A 20,827-nucleotide genomic window follows, 5' to 3' on the forward strand; every position below is an offset into this window, starting at 1 on the left:
GTGTGTCTTGTAAACTCAGCTATTACACAATCAAAATAGCTGATTTTACAAGATTGACTATGTACTGAAATGCTTCCATTTCTAATAGAGATCAAATTTAAGATCTCTACAAGGACACTTAAAATAATTAAAAATTATTTTACTCTGCATTAAAAAATAGGGAAGAAATCAGCAAATGAATCTCTAAAAGAGATTTTTAGGGGGGAAAAAATTTTGTCAACATTATAGTTCAGATATGCTGTAGAGCCCACATTTTACTTCAGTTTGCACTTTGTTTCTTGTGTTTTGAATTCAGCATACACTTTGAATGGTTTTAAGTTTTGGAATATTTTTGAGACTTAAAATGCTCAATTGTTAGAGTATTTACCACAATCCATAAGCCCTGATATTTCTAAAAAATGTACAAGCATGATTACATGGAATTACTATTTTCCTGTGCACAATGGTATGAAGATACCATTTTGTCTTGTTCTGCACATTACAAAAATGGTATTATTCCAAAAAACTTTTAAGTGAAATGATGATCAAATGCACTATCAAATATTTGGAAAATGGTGTTTCATGCAATAAACAGTTTTTTGTGTATCAGAAGAAAAATAAATGGTCCTTTTCCCTACAGCTAAACTTTATTCAACAAGCAGAACAACAATAATACATGTAACAAGTATCTTGTATAATAGTTCATTTCATATTGAAAGCCAAACATGTATATTGGCAATTATAATACATACAAAGATAGCTTATTTTATACTTTTTATAAGCACTAACTAAACAATAATGCTATGCCCAGTTATATAACTAACAGGTAATAAAATTCAAGTTCCACATGAGCCTATGTAATTAATGGCATACAAGTTTAAGCTAAATAATATGTTTATCCTGTTTATTAGATTTAACGTAGCAATTTAAAAGACATCTTCAAATCAGATTGATTACTTATACTAGGCAGTATTAACATACAAATCTTTTCTGGACAAATTAATTAGCTTTGAGACTTAGGAATACATTTTGTTAAATACACATTAGTTTAATAAGTGGTTAAAACAATGTTGGGAATTTCATGCAGATTTTGGCTTTCATTTGGCCAACTTAGAAAAAAAAAACCTGTTAAATCTCACTTAATGGATTTACATTTAAAGAAGCCTATTTAATGAAAATATTCAGAAGCAGTTGAAGAACACTCAAGTATCCTATACTAATGAAAAATGCATTTGTCAAGGCCATTTGTTTGAAGGTGGTTGCCACGCTCTTAGAAACAAAACGCGCACTATACTTCAGAGATTTCCAAGGCAAGCTTGCATACTCTAACTGCTAGGAAGAGCTAAAAATAAACTTGTGCTCCTTGTAAAATTTGTAATTTCTTCATTATGATGGAATGCAACAAAACATCTTGCCCTTGGGTTGCTCTGTTTCAGCCAAAACAAATGCAAATGGCTTGTCAGATGACAGCTGTTTGATAAGGCTCCTCTACAAGACCTGCATGCTTTACTTTTTTCCGTGAAACTTGGGATGAAAGGCAGAAGGCAGGAAGAGAATTAATGTAGCATACAGTCTAAAGGCAATGCTACAACCGTGATTAAGTAGAAAAGTTAAAAGGCACAGATTTTCCACAGCCTTGCTGTGTGCAACCCATCCGTGTAACAAGTTGACAGGCCTAGCGCGTCAGCTCCATCATCCTCTCCGACAGCTAAAACGCAGCATTGCATCCCTTTTCAGAGAAAATTTGCGTCTGCACCATGAAGCGTTGTACATTATTTCTTAGCACTGCAGGGGGCTCAAGTCCATATGGAACCTTCACAAATATTACCACAGATCAAACCAGCGGCGTTTCGAGGCAGATTTGACATACCTATTTAAATGAACAGCAGGGGTCCTCGGGCTGCCTCGGGCTGTGCAGGAGAAAACCTCTGTGGAAAGCCTATGCTGCAGCTCCATTACTCAGCAAAGACATTCTCTACATTTATCATTCATTTCATTTCTGCCAGGGCAAGAAGCTCATTTGCCCAAGGTCAGCAACAAAAAAAAGAAAAAAAGAAAAAAAAAAAGTGGGGGTGTTTTTTATTCTCCCAAAGAAATAAATGTACCTGACAAGAGGGGATTTTGTCCTTTGGGTACACAGAACTCAAATAAATATCAGATCATTCTAATAAAAAACACTATACTCAGTATAGCTGTGCACTGAATTTGTAACCATAAAGTTTGTTTTTCTGACAACTGACTAACCATAGAACTAACTTCTTACAACTTATCTAATGAGGAAACAAAATCTGATGTGAATATTCAATTAAATATTTCTGCATTATTATATTATACATTATCAATGATTTTGTCTTCCATAAGTACATGTAAGAAACATTAATGTCTTCTCACAGACTCTTCTAAAGATGCAGATAATGCTTGTGCTACTGAGGGTCACAGATATGAAAGGTCTGCTCACAACCCATGTCAAGACTCAGGGTCTAGTGATGTTCTATTAGATACAGCTTTTTTCATAAAGGTAAAAGATGCAGATCCTTTACTCCTGGAACCATATTAATCAGAAAAAGCCTTAAGTTTGCATGAATGGAACCATTTTAGAAAAATCAATTAAGCAGTTTAAATGCAAATTTTCTTCACACCAAATGTCAGCACAAATAACATTTCCTATAGCTTTGCCCTTCACAGAGGAAAAAAAAAAGAACTATTTTTTATTCTACAATGAACTTTGCTAGAACTAGCCATTTTTGCTCTATGTGCATTCTCCACTACTAATCTTTTGCTACCAACTACAGTTAGACAGAGCCTACAGGAAAGTGTTCAGAGTATTCAAAACCAGTCCATAGTCAAAACTGTAAAATGAACCAAAAATTAAAGGAAGAACTATTATGTAGTGTGTTCTCTTAAATGTGACATAAAAAAGTTCATAATAATGAATATTGTGACACAAAAATATACATTGTATGTAGCTTCAGATGTGATAGTATGGCCTTCTGTGAAAACATAACTAAACCCAGGAGATCCTGGGTGGCACCTCCAGAATAACATGCACTTGACTGGGAGCTGACCTTATTTATTACAGATAACATACTTACATGCATTAATGAATAATATGACTGCTTGCCAGTATAAAAGAGGAAGTGAAATGGTCGGCCATCTTCTCCCCATTGGATTTCTAATGGAAGGCAAGATTAGACAAGAAAGCAATATACAGTCCCTAAAAAAAATTCCCTTGTATCTAACTGCAGTTATAAACCTCTGTCATAATACTGACTGTCTTTCTAAATATCAGAGAACAAAAACATTTTACAGGTGTTCAATCTGCCTGGAAATCTAATAGTTCAGACAATCTTTTTTAAAGCTAATCTCCCTCTGCAACAATAATAAAATATTTAACATTATAATTGTAAATAACATTTTACATAAAGAAATCTCTTGTGTACAACTCTGAAAGATTGTATAGGTGGTATTACAAATAGAAGTACACATTTTAGTGTAAAAAGAAGTACAAAGTAAGAGACAACTGAAATCTACACTGAAAAGTGAAAGATTAGCAGCTCTGGAAAAAACAGGGCTAAAACAAAGATTTTACTCTTTTTATCAGCATAATACATCTAAGCTAAACTAACTATGTGTACACTTGTCTTGTGGGCAACAACCATATTCAGAACTTGGGTAATTTTGGAACTCATTTGTGTTATTACATTTGGGATATTTAAATACAAAGACCTATCCTACAGTTTACATAATTAGTTCAGCAAGAAAACAAATGTTTCATATTAATTCAGAATATCCAGTGCATTCTATTATTTAAAGTCAAATTTCGACTTTGGAGAAAAAAAGAGGCAAACTGAGATAACATAAAGATCTCTTTCAAATAATGAAAAACTACAAAAATAAAAAACTGAGAGCTTTTTACAAACTGAACTGTAGAGAAAGCCACAGCCATTTTATTCAGCGAAGTTAATTAAAGCTACCTGTAAACTGAGGGCAAAGATAAGACTCCAGAAACCTGTCTGATAAGCACAATATATATTGGACTGGAACACCAAGATATATATACATTCAGAAGCTGAATGTAAAGATACAAAACTTAGCAGAAAAGAAAGGATACAGGGGACTTTACCCATATACACTACTAGTGTGATTTTCCATGTATGCAGTTGTGAAACCACATTTTGTTGAAAAAACTGTTGTGGAAAATTTCCAAAGTATAAATTTAAGTTTTTGTACTTCGAAGTTATTGAAGATGCAATACATAGACGAGACAAAGCTGCCTTAAGAGATACTTATTGAATGTGTTATTTTTAGATTTAAATACAAAACTAAACATTTATACTAATTTGTTCTTACAGTCCTCAGGATATTGCTAGCATTTCAAAGAATGCTTTAGTCCTGAAAGCATATAGAATAGTAGCTTAGTTCTTCCATAAAACAGCCCTTGGATTTTAAAACTACTAAATGATTAACTCTCTCCTACCCTTTCACTTTCTACTTTTTTACTTCACAATACAGGGACGTTGAAAAATAAGGCATGATACCATTTGAAAGCTGAAAATCCAAAATTTCAGATCATTTAGACTGCTTTCCAAAGACATTAAGTCCTCCAAAAACAAGTATCAATTATTCCAGCAACAGGAGAAAGGAAGGAAAATTTTAAGATTTTAATGATAATCAGAAATGTTTATCTGGGACCTGATAGCTCAGTGAATGTAGAATTTCACACCCATGCTACTAGTTCATACCAAATACTAGTCAAAAACAGGTAACAGGTTTTGACCTTATCTTTCAAATGTTCTATTTAAAATTAAATTATTGATTTTAGTGAACTGACCAACATACTGGCATATCACTGACATCTGGGACTCTAGATGGTGTTTCAGGAGCAAAACCAAAGACAGTATGGACAGATATGCAGAGTTAGGACTTTAAAGTCAAAGAAGTGATTAGGAGTGGTTCTACTCTGTCTATTATTTGAAAAAATCCAAACCTGTAGTTTCTAATCTTCTAGAGCAACAAAGTTACAAAGAAAACTTTTCGTTTAAAATAGTATTAATGAATATTTTATGGAGGTGATAGACAGCTCTGACAAAAAGCTACTGAATTTAACAAAAGGTTTTCCCATGACTTCAAGAGATTCTATGCATCATTCTATTTATTGCTTATTTTTAAACAATGAAAAACATTTATCTTAGTCAGTTAATGCAATTCCTGAGAAGATCAGTGGTACTCTGGAATAGACTGATAATTTTTATCCTAAACCACAGAATATCAGAATAGACTTTTACTGCTCATGTCTTAACAGTCATTAGGAACATAGGGAAAAGAGCCAATCCATAAAAATAAGAAATTCTACATATGCAATAATCCTAATACTTAGAAATAATAAAATAAATATCTAAGAACACTTACTTCTCTGCTCTGGAAAAACTTCAGTAGGATGCTGTAAATAAATGAAAAATATCAGCAAAAGGGAAAAGTTACTCCAAGTAACATGCTACAGTTATTCAGAAATGCAACAAGAAATCCTACCTTCATCAGAGGTCTGGCTTGTTTGTCGAATAAGCCAGAAGGAAAGAGATAGGCAATAGCTCTCTGAAAACAAGAAGAAAGATCTCGTATGTGACTTTTTTCCCACAAAAGCATCATCAAAAACATAATGTATTTTCTTCTGCAAAAAATAGCATAATTTTTGTACAGTAGGCAACCAAATCAGTAAGAAAATATGACGCATATGTGATGTGCTGAAAAGAAAAGCAGATAATTTCTTCTGGAATCCTCAGAGGTAAAACCTCATTCTGAAGGCTGTACTCCATTGCATTAGAATGAGTGAACTTTCTTCTGCCAAATTTAGTTTTTATAGAATGCATTTATCATAACTTACCATAACTACTCAAGTGCAAAGGCCACCTTTATACACAATGATTTTCCAGTAAAATTTCAACTGCTGTGACTTCCAGAGGAAATCACAACACTTATTTATTTATCTTTCTGAAAATATCAGTGCTTCCTAAAAGTGCCTACTGACAGACCAAGCATAGAAATTTTACTTAAGGCAACAGGAAAAAGCCAAATTTTAAACATTTGGAATCCCACTTTCTACAATTTCCAGACATAGTTTCCTCAAGTCTAAAAAGCCATGTTTGTTGTGGCAGTAATAGCTATTTTACATAGCCTAAATAAGCATTTCACTGATCACTGCATTTGGAAACAACTGTGAATTGCTAAATCTTTGCTGAACTTGAACTGCCCAGAGAAGAAAGACTCAAGTGACATCTTTTTTTTTTCCACTAGATACCTGAAGGTTTGATAAAACACTTTAGAAAAATATATGACATTCATCACACTCATTGTTAACTGTTTTCACTACGTACAAGGTACATACTATTTTGACTTAATCAATCTTTACCAGTATTTATGTGATATATAAAATGAGCATTATTTGCCTACAACAAATGAAGTTAGTATACCAATATTCCAAACCATTCTGGCCAAAATTTAAGGCAAAGCACCTTACAAAGTTAAGCCTTATGACATACATTTCTGCTCAGTATCATCTTACTCTCCATCTTAAATGTAACTAAATCATAATTTAATAATGCAAAAACATGCATTCGTCAGAGCTGTTTATTTTAATTTGTTTGTAAAAACAAACCAGAAAAAGCTAGCCACCAAAAGCTCCCAGATGTCGGAGTCTGGCAAGTGTAGCCAACTTCAGACAGTGGGTAGCAGAGCTTCAGACAGAAATATTGTGCTTGTACAGTAAAATGGACCAACCAAATAAACCCTTCTGGCAATGGTCTCATTTATATTTCTATTAGACAGTACAGAAAAGTAGAATTACAATAAAATCTGAGGTTAAAATCTTCTCTCAAGAAGAATGGCTCTTTGTTAGCTAGGCTACCTTACGGCTATTACTTGCTGATAATTTTTTCCATAGACTTGGAGTGCTTTGTCAGTGCTTCAACAGATTTAATATGCATGGAGTGTAAAAAGACCTAACCTATTACTTTCATTAATCCCCTACTGGCATTCTGAACAGAAATTTTCAGAATTCTGAAGCAAACAAAAGGCTTAACTTGATTTTATAAAATGGTAATTTTGTTTCTCTTAGTGACTACTGTATTCCCATTTGTTAGTCAATGGGCATTTTATGCATACACACAGTAGGTGAACACCTATTTATGAACAAATGGGGATTAATTATGATGACAAGAGAGAAATCTACTGTGAGCCAAATGATGTTAAACCAACACCTTATATAATATATTAATAGAAATTATTACAGGGTCCTGAGACTGTGTGTGTATTTAAGACATAATCTTTATACAAGCATTTCCAGAATCTCAGCCAAAACAGTTACTGTAACTATGACACCTTAATAAATGCCAAACATAACAACTTAACATTTACAATGAAAAAAGTAGCTGCCATCTGAGACCTTCTACTTCTTGGAAAGTTTATTTTATTGCTAAGTGTATACTCACGTCTTTCACACTACAGCATGAACACATCCTGTATTAAGAAAACCTAGCATCTACTCTCATATCTCACACAACAACCAACCAAAGAAGAATGGCTCATTTTATAAGCTTATTTTTTTGTTGTTGCAAAATGGAAATAAATAGTCTTCCTGACTTCTCTCTTTTTATGGAAAAGTAATCGAGGATGAACTATCTTGGAATGCAACAGATTCCAGTTCAGCTTTATTCAGAATTCTCTTCTTACTTTCACATAGCTAGGTTCTGAGGCTGTACTTTACCAACTACATAGAAAGTCAGACTGCCTCTTGGGAGCTTCATCTACAGAAGCTGATTTTGTCTATGCAAATGTTTCATTTTTGTAGAAAAATCTTTTTAGAAAGCCCTGTACTAGCAATATAAAAAGATGGTGGATCAATCTGAGGAATAACATCAGAATTAGTCCCTCCAAACTGCACCTGAAGCACATAACCATGAAATTATTTTCCCGAAATCTTTTTAAAATGTCTTCAGATATGGAACATAGGTTTCCTTTCATGAATCTCCAGGTCTCAAACCAAAATTCCATAGAGAATTAATTGCACGTTAGTTGCATTTTCCTGAACAGAAAAAGCAGGTGAATGTCCCTCTTAAGACTTTATAATCAAGGTGTAAATGCTAGCAGTAAAGTTCCCAAGAAACCTTTACATTTAACTGCAGTTTCCCATTCCAGAAGTGGTTTTCACCTCAAGGGTCCTGGCTCATACCCTTTTTTTAGTGCTTATTTGGACTTGAACTCCAGATTAAAGAAACTGTTGTGTTGAATATGAAGAACTACTTTCTCAGTGTCATCATCTCAGCTATAGAAGATATATTCCCCCCATTCTAGACTCCACAGGTTCTGGGGCTGCTATTTCACATTCTGTTTGATAAATCACACTGTTGCCATTGTCTTTGGAAATAAACCACAACTTTCTAAAAGTGAAACATCCATAATTATTTTCAGCAGAATCACAATTAAAAATCCTGGTACCTTATAACACAACAGTATTTCCAAAAATAACTACATAAATTATTTGAAAAGGTGGAATGGGTACAGTCTGCCTCTGCTATGAGTTACTAAAAAAAAAAGTCGTGTTTTTAAGGATTTGAAAATCTTTGTTTTTGAATTTCACTGGTGATCCACACAGAGAAGAGGAAAATACCCAGTAGTCACACCTTTAAAAGCAGCAGATCATAATGAACACATTAGTAACAAGGTAGTTTACATCTGACATTTCTTAAACTGTACAGTTGGTAAACGTAAATTTCCTGTACCAAACTAAAAGAAATCCTGTTATATCATCATTTGTTGAGGGACCAGAAGAGTCAATATACTGCCCACAGGACAAAAATGTCTTTCACTTGCAGCTTTAAGTTTGAATTCAAGCCAGTTGGAATAACAAGCACAACCTTCCATCCCAATTAAGAAAAAAAGCCCAAAAACAGAGAAACCCCAAAAATCTGGCATTCCTTCAAACATAAAAACCAATTAATTAAATAATCTGTCCAGCCCTGCATGGGTATGTCATGTAAATTCAGTGTACCTGCCACATCCTCACCTTTCCTCCTCCCTGTGGATGTTGCACATCCTGACTGCTGATCGTCATTGCCTTCCTACCACCTCCCTACAAGCCAAGAAGTTGTTTGCTCATTTTCTCACACGTCAGAGACTAACTCTGAATCAAACAAATTCAGCTGGGTCAGTCAGAGTTACATTTTCTTTTGCTTTTTATTTCCCAATGTCTTGAGAAACTAAGAATTCAATACTTTAATTCAAATAGAGTTGACTGAGTCATATTGGGATAGGAGACTTCAACAGTTCAGTTCTTCAATTGATCTTGCCCATTTTTATTGAAGCTCAAACACAAAACATTCCACTAATTCCCATTGCTCAAAACATGTGCAAAGATAGTTATCTAAGTAACATCCAGTGAAAAAAGGTATTTTAGGGAAAAGGAAAGAAGAAAAAGAAATCTGAAAAACCAAACACCACCTCTACCCCTGGGGCTCCTTTGCAGCAGCACCCTTTTTGGCAGCAGGCTCAAGAATCCAGCTCATTCCTTTTTAAATATACACGAAATTTTAATCATCAAAACACTGAAGTGAGAAGTGACACTTTATGCCATAACATTTTAATGAAACACCTGAGCAAAAGCTGTTTCAGCTTCTACTCCTCAACTTGATCATAAGAGAGCCACTTCCCTTCTTAAACTGTGCCTCTTGAATCACATCATTTAGTCACTGTACTTCATCACCTCTTAGACCGAGATGTTTTCTGGAACAGCTGTTTTCCTTCTAACCACACTAGCAGTATTCTTTAACAGTTTTCAGCATCCAAAATCCAGAATATCAGGGGTAAACCCAGGAATGAATGAAACAAAAATGGGACACAAAATGTTAACTCAGAAATATATGTCTTTTTTATTTAACAGGACAGAAAGGTTAAGAACAAAACAAACCACAATGCCCCCCCGCCCCAAATAAAAAGTGACACAACAAAGTTTATATTGCAAAACAAACCCCTCCTCTAACAACTAACTACTAAATTTTATTGAAACACCCCCATCACAGTTCACCTACAGCTAAATTCTAGCTTGTACAGAAAGAAGTTTCAAATCCAAGGTGACATACCATTTTAACTCTATCACTTGGAAAAAAACCAAAACAAGCAAAACAATCCACAGTCATTATATTAAAAACCCCACATTTTTAATATTACATTATTTTTATACTATGTAATCACTTTCAAAATGAAAATTAATATCTTGTCATGAGCTTGCAGAGAAAAAAAAAACCCAAAAAATCTGTTGAAACAGCCTTTATTTCTATCTTCATTTCATTTTTTCAAAATATGGAACAGTATTAGAAGGAGTAAAAAAAAAAATACAGCAGTCATCAGCTCAGATTTATGCAGAAGTAAAAAAATACTGATGCAGAGTTTGCTTCCACTGGGAAAAAAATTAAAAATACTTGAAAAAAGCATTCTAGCTTCAACTACTTAAATAAATCCAAAATCCATTATTTATTTTAAGGACAATGCTGGACAAGACACCCTTCTTGCAGACAACAGGCAGTTCAGAAACACATTTTGTTCTGAATAACATTTCTGACATTTCACATTTGCCAATATTCACTCATTTCTAATACTCCGTGTTGCTAAAATTTGAACATTATTTAGAAATGAGACGTGCCAAGTCACCTTTAAAAGCAACTGGATACAAGCATTTTTTCATGAAAGAAGCCTTATTTTTTTAAAAGAAACCTGTTGAGGAATTAAGTCTTTCAACATTTAACATTTTCACAGTTAACTATCTTACTGGTATTTTCCCAACAATTTAAATGCTAGTAGAGGAAAACATATATTTTATGTTCAAATTATTCCATCTGCTTGACAACAATCTATTAGGTCATAAGACAGAAAACAAGCAAAATGAATGCAGATCTTTAGCTTTTGAGTTTTACTAACTCTTACATGGAAAGAGTATTCCTTTATGATGAGCTGGTATCTGAGAGAGCATTTAGTGACTGCATAAAAATGAATAATAAAAATACTGGCATATAAATAGGTCATGAAGCTTAAGACACTCTTCTTATATTAATCTTACTTAGATTCCTGGGCTTTAAAGTGGAATATCACAGAACTGACAGTGGAAAACGGCTGTGGGCTGTTTACTACAACTGTAAGTTAGAAGTTAAATCACAAAATAAAAGGATTACAGATTCAAACGGGGAAAAGCACTAGGTCAGGACTGCAATCTCTATTAATTAGGTATCCCAGCTGGGCAGTGGGTATGCAGCTGTTAACTTGATCAATGACTTACCTAAATGTCATCTCTACTGATTCGCTTATAAATTACCAGCAAGTGAGACTAATGTACAGGTGCTAATTTATTTAAACTGTTCTCTGCAGTTCTACATAGCTTTATAAACTGCATCTGGCACCTAATGTTAGCTGTCAGTTGTACTTAGACATGCCTGTCCTAACGACTCTGTTCATTAGAAATGAGCACAAATTATGAAATATTGTGAAAAATGATACATCAAATGGAATGGGCAAAGCGAATCAATTAGAAAAACTTCATAGCACATATTCACACATAGGAGAATAAAACATCCTAGCTTCAGAGTGAGGTCTATAATACCAATTAAAAAGCAATTGGTAGACTTGTGCAGAGTTATATATCAATTTGCTGGATTTTTTTTCTCCTCCAGAAATACTGTTGTAATGCACAGCTTAACTTTTCATTCCTAAATAAAAGTATCAGTAAGAGGCAATTCTGCTTCCACAACATCCAAGGATTAGCAAGTAAGTCAACTTATTTTCCTTTTTTAAAACTTCACAAGGTTTAGCTTTTATTAAACTCTACCTAAAATTCCAGTGAAGGACAGAATCCTAGGATGTCTACTTTTGAAATACACTGCAAAGACTGATTAACAGCAGAAGACATGGAGGTATATAAGTACTCATCAGAAAGAATTACTGCTGTTCAAAATGTAAAGCTTGGTAATTCTCCTGCCAGTGCTTAAGGAGCTTTTATATTTTTATAACAGAAATTTAATTATGCATAGCAGACACTATTACACACTCTAATTACTTCCCAACACCTGATGGAATATGAAGAAATCAAACCACAGATACTTGGTATCACCAAACAAAACTACTCTTTTGGCCCCACTTCTCCATCATTTCAGAAGCAGTCTGCAAAGCAGTCTCATACTTGTCACCTACACTGCATTTGTAAAAGCTAATTTCCAGAATGAATCTGTTTCTACTAATGGTGGAGCTTAGTTAATGTTGCGCAAATGATCATAGCACTGTGGCTTTATAAAGAAGAAACCACTACATAGATACAGTAATTTTGCATTTCTTGTTTTCTAGAAGCCTTTCCCCTAGACCCTGTCAAGGAAGGAAGGAAGCCAGACTACAGATTAATGCATTCTCCTACCATTAACCTTTCAGGCAAACTGACCTATCAGCATCATCATTGTACTGTATTAACATGGGAGCTATTCTGACATGGTAGATTGGTGCATGTTTAGTCTACAAGAAAGTAACTAAAAAAATAAACGCCATTAAAGGTAAAAAAAAAAACACCTGAAAAATACATGGAAAGGAAATTTTACAGTTTGCAGAGAAATAAAATAGCCAATGTAAAGAAACAGACTGGTATTACTGCTGACCTCAATGAATACTTTTACTGTTGACCTTACCCACTTACACCTAGACTGGCAGGGTCTCTGCACTGGCACTTGTTTGTAGAAGGGCAGAGAAATTCCTATGTCTCTACACAGACAGTATCAGTGCATAGCTTTGCACTCACAAAGCTTGATTTCCTGTGGATTTGTGACCTGAACTCAAGCTGTCTTTATGGATTTTCTGATACCTGGTAAAACTCAAGTCTCATTTCAGTCTTTTTCTCAACAGGCCATTACTCTGGATCGCTGTACCTTGCTGCCTATTTTTAGAACTTAGTTTTGAAGCCTGTCAAACATGTTTGAAACGAGCTTGTATCACAACCTACAGATTATTTCTTGGCATAAGCACACCGCCAAGACCTTTCAAATGGACACAGCCAAGCAGACAGAATTTTGTCACTGAGGGAGGCAACAAACAAATCTCCTCTCCCTGAAAAAACTAAACCATGGACGCCTCTTGCTTTGCACATCCCTATCTCTATCCTAAGGGCCCTGCTGGCCCACTGGGCTGCCTTGGCTACAGCAGCAGAGTGGCTGCTGTGCAAAGAAAACTTCTGCCATGAGACTTCACGCAGCTTCACCTAAGAGTGAATGTCACTAAATGACATTTCTCCTTCCTACCTCTGATGTATGATAAAATAAGACAGATATGACAGAAGTGAAGGCCAGGTGAGACATAAAAAAAAAGACAAAAGAAAAAAAAAGAAACATCCATGCAACAAAACATTTTTCTGAGTGAAAGGGAGCTTATCTCTACATGAGCCTAAATGACAGAAAGAGGAGGCCACCCATCTGCCACTCATGAGAGGGAATGACAATAAAACAGTATGTTTGTAGATACTGATACGAGCTTAAATTCACATCTACATTAAAATCCTCAAGCTAAACCAGTGCACTGGTTATAAAATATCCTATAAAATTTAATATACGTTACCAACAACCACTGTATCATGCAAGAAAACCCTAAATATACACAGCAGGCCAAATTGAGAGTAAACGTTTTGAAATGCTACATAAACCTTTACAGTGCCTCTTATAACCTGAGATCAAGGGGATTACCCATTAGCACTTTTCAAAAGAACCCACTGTGCTTTAACAAGATATAGTATACAGCTCTATACAGGGATGTGTGACCTCACATGGTAGCAGAAGTAGAATGTGTATTCACAGTCACAGTTGCAACGTTTGCAATGTATAGCAGCGTTCCTGCTTATTCTGACAGTTTGATTAAAATTCACAGAGAGCTGAGGGGCTCATGCTGAAGTAAAGTGCCTTCAATATCTGAAACTCTACAGTAAATTACTTCTCCAACAGAGCAACTGTACTTACATCAATATCCTCTTGGGTAAAAGTTTCTGGATCTTCTCCCATCATGTTGGCTAAATGTCTCTTTCCTAGGTTGAACTCTTCAATCTGTTTTTTAATAAATGCCTCCGTGTACTTTTCAGGTCCTGAGGCTCCTACATTTCTCTTCTGCACTGCTGTAGTGGTACAGATCAGCCTTAATGTCTAACAGAAATAAAAAAAAGTGAGAGATTTATTTTACATTTCTGGCATAATGAGCACTAAATAAAATTAATGCATGAATACTATAGCAAGTTATTCATATCTATTACAAGATTCAACACACCACAGGAACAAGTTAGGAAAAGCATTATTACTCATTAAACCATTTTCTTCCAATGGTTTAACATCCATGAACAGATAAACACATTCTAAAACCTTCAAATTTTCACACATTACAATTAATTTAGAAGATTTTTTTGATGGAAAGAAACATAGTATATCCTAAGTCAGGAACATCCAGCAAAAGCAAAGAACAGCACTGATCACAGATGCCATCACAAAAGAAAACAAAAACCATCAGCAAATAATCAGGTTTTGCCTTCACCTAAAGGCAGCCCACAACAAAGTATGATAAGAATATGTGGGGCAGCTGCCTAGTGGCTTTTCAGAAGCCACTGATCAAATACTGATAAAAGCTCTGGAAAAGCCAAGGCGTGTTCCTTCCTTTTTGTGGCACCAGAATGGTGCTTAAGCTACTTCACTGTCTCAAGTAGACCTATTAGAAAACTAGGAGGGCAGTCCAGCAGCCAATACTACTGAGCACTGTACCAGCTCAAGTCATAACCCAAAGGGCAGTTACCTTCTCAAGCACACAGGTTCGGTCTCACTTCTATCAAGACAATCAGCTGTTTAAATGACTAATTTCACTCATGCTCTCTGCCAGACAAACTGGAGCTTCACTGACAGAGCTGAAATGTCTCAATTCTGGCCTAGAGTCAATATTATGCACTATTTTGGCTCTTCAACATTAGTATTAAAGTTCTCTGCAGCTTAACTATTCCACAAACTGAATGAGAACTGATTATTTGTGTGGTCTTCTGTGAGTGGGAGGAGGGAGGGAATCACAAGAAAGAAAGCAATGTGAGACAGAAAAGCAAAGACAGAAGAAGAATCACTTCTGATTCAGAAAAATGCCAAGTTTTGTTCATCACACAGTACCCTGAAAGACTTCACCCCCACCCCTTCAACGTGCCATGGCTAGGCTTTGTGAGGAGACAGTGCAGCCTCACAAGGCAGAGAGCACCCATGGCACAGTTCAGCCCTGCCAACATTCTTTGCTCCACTCCCTTTACTCTCCCTGTGCCAGCTCTGGGCCAGGACTCCTCTGCAAGCCAGCTCAGCTGCCTACATGGGGCAGAACACTAACTTCTGCTTCATCCTAACAAGCAGGCAATTCTCAGCCGAGCTGGTTAAGTCTGAGCAGCTCAGAACTCACTCTTCAGAGAATTGCCAAAGCTGCAACAAGGAGGCGGCTGAAACACTGTACTGGAAGAAAGAAAGTAGAGGGGGAGTCCTTTCTTTACCTTCATTTCCTTCAGCAAATTATTAAATTGCCCTGATGCTCTGGGAGCTGCAGCCTCAGTCTACCTTTAGCAAAACACTCAAAACCAAACACATGCAGCAATGTGAAGTAGTTAGGGTTCTGATTACGAGGAACAGAACAAAGATAGTATTCAAAATTATTCTATGTTCTCTAAGTCATGAGAATTGTCTTCTTCAGAGCACAATTTAGACATGCTGAGAATTTTGATGGATTTCACCCTTCTGAGCTCAGCTAATATAAATAAAATAAAACACTTGCTACCCTCCTGTAACTATCACAAATTCAACAGTAATCTCAAAACCCAGTTATAACCACAATACAACCGCATGTCTCATCAAAACAAGATTACATAAATGTATTTGCAAGGCAAACAGAAAAGCAGATCAAATTTGTACCTTCTGCTAGCAACATCAGTTAGCTTACAAGAACTTCTCCTGTGACAACAAGCTTTTGGTGTTCTCCATGACATGGTCAAGTCCTACATTAACAGGAAATGAAACACAGCTTTTCTTTCTACTTTCAGAGTGCCCAGTTGATATTTTGGACATCTGGCAGTCCAGGATGGCCTGATCCAACTCATCTAATTTGCTGCACATATGTAAAGCTGTTCATGACAATTTACCCATCCATGCCTGTGTCAGTGTTCCATATACAAAACGTAACAACTCACCTTGAAATTTCAATTTGAAATATAGACTACAACATGCTGCCTTAAACCTGTGTATAGCCCATGCCTGGGCTGCAAGATAGGGCCCATGAATTCAATCAGGTTTGATATAGAAGGTAAAGTAATCTTCGAATAAGATCACACAAGTCAGAAAGGACTGACCCTACCTCTATGCTTTCACCTGACAAAGATTTGTCCCTCAGGGTATGAAACTCAGGAAAGTAACATACACCTCTGCTAGAAAAGATTTTAAAATAGGTCTAAGGTAGAGTTTGGTGCTGAAGAGCCTGTTGCTGCTTCATTTTCTCCACAGCTTATATATATTGCATGTAGACTAATCTTGGTTTGTCTCTTCCTTTTCCTTTTCTCTTTAATACTCATGTTTCCTGTGAGGAAGCATTGACATAATGAAAAGAATGAATGAATAATGAAATAATGACAGAATGAGAAGAAAAATAATCAAAATTTTGAATATTCACATTTTCCACAGGCAAGGCTCTGGTGATTTCCTTATAAAGCATTGAGGAAAGAAAAGGTTTCTCCACATATTCCCTATTCTTCTCTCCTAGTCACTCCTCAGGAAAGAATTCAATTCATCTTCTAACTTGTCTTAATAGTAACTAATTAGTTGTAATTCTTGTTAATGAACATATGATTCCTTATTACTTGGCCCAAAATAGCTTTCTCTCTGGTATGCTTTAAACAGAATACTTTAAAAAAAGATTGCTTTCATCTTATTCCTGTCAATTTCTATTGTAATTTTCTCATTTTTGTCATTCTTCCCTCAAGCTATTCATATTCTTCCCTAGTTTCAATTTGTCACTAATCAAAAGTCCCTGGACACACAAACTGTTCATAATTAGAAAACAGCCTCTTATGTAAATTAATATCTATTGTATTGGGTATCTCTTCTGGGATAAGAGCACTATTTCATGGGTGGCACAGGCGGAAACTGCAAAGCACAGCTAAATGCTTCTGGCATTTCAGTCAAACAAGAAAGCATGCTCCTCTACTCTGTAGAGGAAACCACAGAGGTTTGCATTCACTTCTCACACATTTCATAAAGCATTACTGAAGACAGCAGCCTCACCATTTTAAAATAATATTAATGCTTATTAACAATGGTCATGAAATAATATGCTCTTCCACCAGAACATGGGAGAAGGGAAAGCCTTTACTCCTGGACACAATTCACTGTGATTAACCCTTCCTTCCCAACTCCTTTCTGAGCAACCTAGAATTAAAACTGTTTGGCAAATCCTGATTTTACAGGAGACCATAAACTTATAGAAAATCAGCTTATGTTAAATTTGCCTTAGAAAAAAAATTAGCATTTTCAGACAACTGCAACTTCTCTGGCCTATTTTCTTCCAAGAAGAGAAGTAACTAGGACTGTCTGTTTACTCATCCTGTTCATTTTGCTTCACTGGAGTTACACAGATATAAACCAAACCAACAGAGAAGTCAAGTTTCCCGTACTTGTGGAATGGGAGGAAAGGTGGACTGGAGTCAGGAGATTTAAATTCAAGTCCAAAAGTTCTTTGTTTTACAACAAGACACAGTTACAGAGACAGAAGATTACACCAAAAGACATGGCACATATACTGTTGCACCATTTCCATGATTCTTCCATGCTCTAAACTGCACACTTCAACCACCTCCTTTTCAAAAACCATGCAGTGCACAAACAAATTTGTAACAAGTTATCTCTGGGGTAGGACTCCACTAAGAGATGTGGAACTGGAGCTGTATAACCTGCATAATCAGTATGCAGGACTAAAGCTGCCCAGTGCCCAGTACTCCAGCTACAGGCACAGCTGCTGCTACTGAAAGCCAGTAGACACGCAAGACAGTCCTCTGTTAGCTTGTTGCACAAGAAAAAAACACTCTTTACATAGCAATTATACAGAATATAAATGCTTAGAGCCATGCCAATTTCTAAATAATTGCTTTTTCCTCAATAAGTGAGTTTTGGATTTCTAGAGCGCTGTTTCGCAAAAATGTGTTTTAATTGATTTATTTAAAACAACATTGGTATAATCTTAGATTTTAGTTGGCCTACAAACTAATTATGTGAACAAGTATCAGACTGATGTCTCAGAAGCATTTTGCAAAATACACTGGAAAGCATCACAAGATGTCAGCAAATATGCGTAAGTGATTTGATGGTTTTTTTAATACCTGATTTCACAAAGTATTTTATCAGAAGAAGCTTTTTTTTCAAAATTAAGTCCCTTGGCAGGTAACCACAGAACTGCATCTCATCTGCTCAGAAAGCTTTCTGTGCATGTTTAACCAAATCTACATATTAAGTTTTGCTGTACAGTGGGGAAGTAAAAAATAGCTCTAAATGCATCAATGCATGGCAAAAGTCAGATGTGTATAACAGGGAACAGAATTCAGATCTGGTTGTTTTTAGGCTCAAATTTTCAGGTACTAAGAGGCTTTCCAGCTGTATCTTAGCTAACAACTGCAAAGGTTGTAGTTCTGAAAGTCTGTCACCAAAGTACCATAATCTCTGTCTGATATCGGTACATTTAGCATCCACAGTGATTTAGATAAAGTACTCAACCCAATCAAATTAAACAGGAACTCTGAACTCTTCTGCTGAGAATAGCTATTCAATCACATCAGAGTGAATGATAGATAGTAACTAAGCTAGACTCTCTTTTCTTTGTAAATAGCACTACATCTCTGCCATTTGCTTATTGGAAGAATAGGAAACTACACCTGTTGCTCAGTCAGTGCTAAGGCAACTGAAATTACAAAGTTCCTCTTCCATTTTGCCTCTCAATGCAAGAAACTTTAAAGTTAAGAAATCAAACATTTTCTCCCACTAAGACAGACAAGAAGTAACGAACTAAACAACTGCAAGGTATTTTTAGGACAAGCATCATAAAAAAAATCCAAACAGTCAGGACAGGTAAGTGTTTAACATAAGAAATTGTTATAGCAGGTCAGAACATGGATACAACAACTTCTACCCTGTTGTCAAACACAGCCTGTATGAGAAGCACAAGGACAGGACAAACAGGTAGTGATAATTTTCCCAGGGCACTTGCCTGGTTTCCAGTAATCTGTAGTTCATACATGCCACTATCTTCTTTTTTAATGGTGCTCAGTGAAATGTTCTTCCAAGTTTCTCAAGTTGCTTTCTGCATTCACATAAACACTTACCATCCTGAACATTCTCACCAAACAGTTCCCCAGGTTAACTACACCTAATGGACAGAAGAGTCTCTAAGGTTTCTGGGCCCTGTCTCCCATTAGTTCTCCTCATATCCTTTGGTTCACAGACAGCTAGACAATTTGTGTATAGCCACAGGCTTAGGTACTGATCCCCTCTCTGGGGGCGAGAGGAATAGATAAATGATCCCTCAAGGCTCCTTCCAGTCTGGCCTTCCTCTGTGACTCCTCCTTTGAGAACATTCTCTCATTTACAATACCAATCTTAAAACTTAAGCATGTGCCTCGCCAGGAAAACCAAGTTACTGTCATAATCATACTTTCTACACAAGGCAACCAAAGCAACATGAACTATTCCAACTGAGAATGAAATCAAGTATTAGAATATTTTCAGCTTTATTCTTTGTCATTCTTTGCACACCTTAATAAGAGCACGTATTCCTGACGGCTGCATAAAGAACTACCCACATGGGCACCAGGCCTTTATCCCTAATGAGTCAAGTTAATCTAGATGTAACCAATATAAATAGCTCAAATTGCTCCTTCAGGTATTACATGTCATTTTCTTACTGCTTCTTCTGTTACCCCATGGCTTGGTTTAGTTCAGTCACCAACAGTTCTTCAGCCCATATTATCCTAAATTACTTTGTAACTTGAAAGCATTACCAGCAGGCCTTTTTATCCACTTGCTGCTCACTAATTAAACATATATACAGGTGTATCAAATACCACTGAACAAACAATACTGACAGCAGCTAAGCTTTTTAATTAAATGGCAATCAGCTGAACACCCCTACCCCACAAAACAAAACGATTCTGTTTAATCATAAGTTACCTTACTTGTGGAGCACATTTCCCTCTCCACTGCAGGTATTCAGAGACTGGTCCTGTGCAACCTGCTCTAGTGGGACATGCCCCTGCCCATGGAAGGGGGTTGGGACTAGGTGGTCTGTAAGATCCTTTCCAACACTAATCTTTCTGTGATTCTGTGCCTCATGATCTACTCACCTGATGACCGAACACCATTGACAGAATCACAGCATTGTCAGGGTTGGAACAGACCTCTGGGATCATCCGGTCCAACCCCCGTGCCAAGGCAAGGTCACCTGGAGCAAGTAGCACAGGAATGCTTCCAGGTGGCTTTGGAAGGTCCCGGGGAGGGAGACTCCAGTCCCTGCCAACATCAGTGTTAAGAAGTTCTTCATGTTGAGGTGGAACTTCTTGTGTTTTAGCTTATTATTCAAAATTATCAATCTAAAACCTGCCATCTTTTGCGCTGGCTTTGCTCTATATACGGCTCTGTCAATTCTAGGCTTAACCAAGCTTCTTCTGCTCCACACCAAGGGAAGCAAACACAGCTCACGGAACAGACAACCTGAACGCGGCGCCAGCCCTCGACACTCCCCACGC

At 36.3% G+C, this 20,827-nt stretch overlaps 1 protein-coding gene across 1 annotated transcript in view; it reads right to left on the reverse strand.

Annotated features, from left to right (window-relative positions):
* Positions 1 to 20,491, reverse strand: part of MRPS9 (mitochondrial ribosomal protein S9) — a 33,314-nt gene extending 12,823 nt beyond the window's left edge. The window contains exons 1-5 of the mRNA XM_031056144.1: positions 20,426 to 20,491; positions 14,004 to 14,183; positions 5,509 to 5,571; positions 5,389 to 5,419; positions 3,072 to 3,151 (exon numbers count right to left, since the gene is read on the reverse strand). Of these exons, the coding sequence (XP_030912004.1) occupies positions 3,072 to 3,151; positions 5,389 to 5,419; positions 5,509 to 5,571; positions 14,004 to 14,183; positions 20,426 to 20,491 (420 nt within the window). The remainder of the gene's footprint in view (positions 1 to 3,071; positions 3,152 to 5,388; positions 5,420 to 5,508; positions 5,572 to 14,003; positions 14,184 to 20,425) is intronic.
* Positions 20,492 to 20,827: the final 336 nt, after the last annotated feature.

This window comes from Geospiza fortis, unplaced genomic scaffold (genome assembly GCF_000277835.1).
Source record: "Geospiza fortis unplaced genomic scaffold, GeoFor_1.0 scaffold192, whole genome shotgun sequence".
NCBI lineage: Eukaryota > Metazoa > Chordata > Aves > Passeriformes > Thraupidae > Geospiza > Geospiza fortis.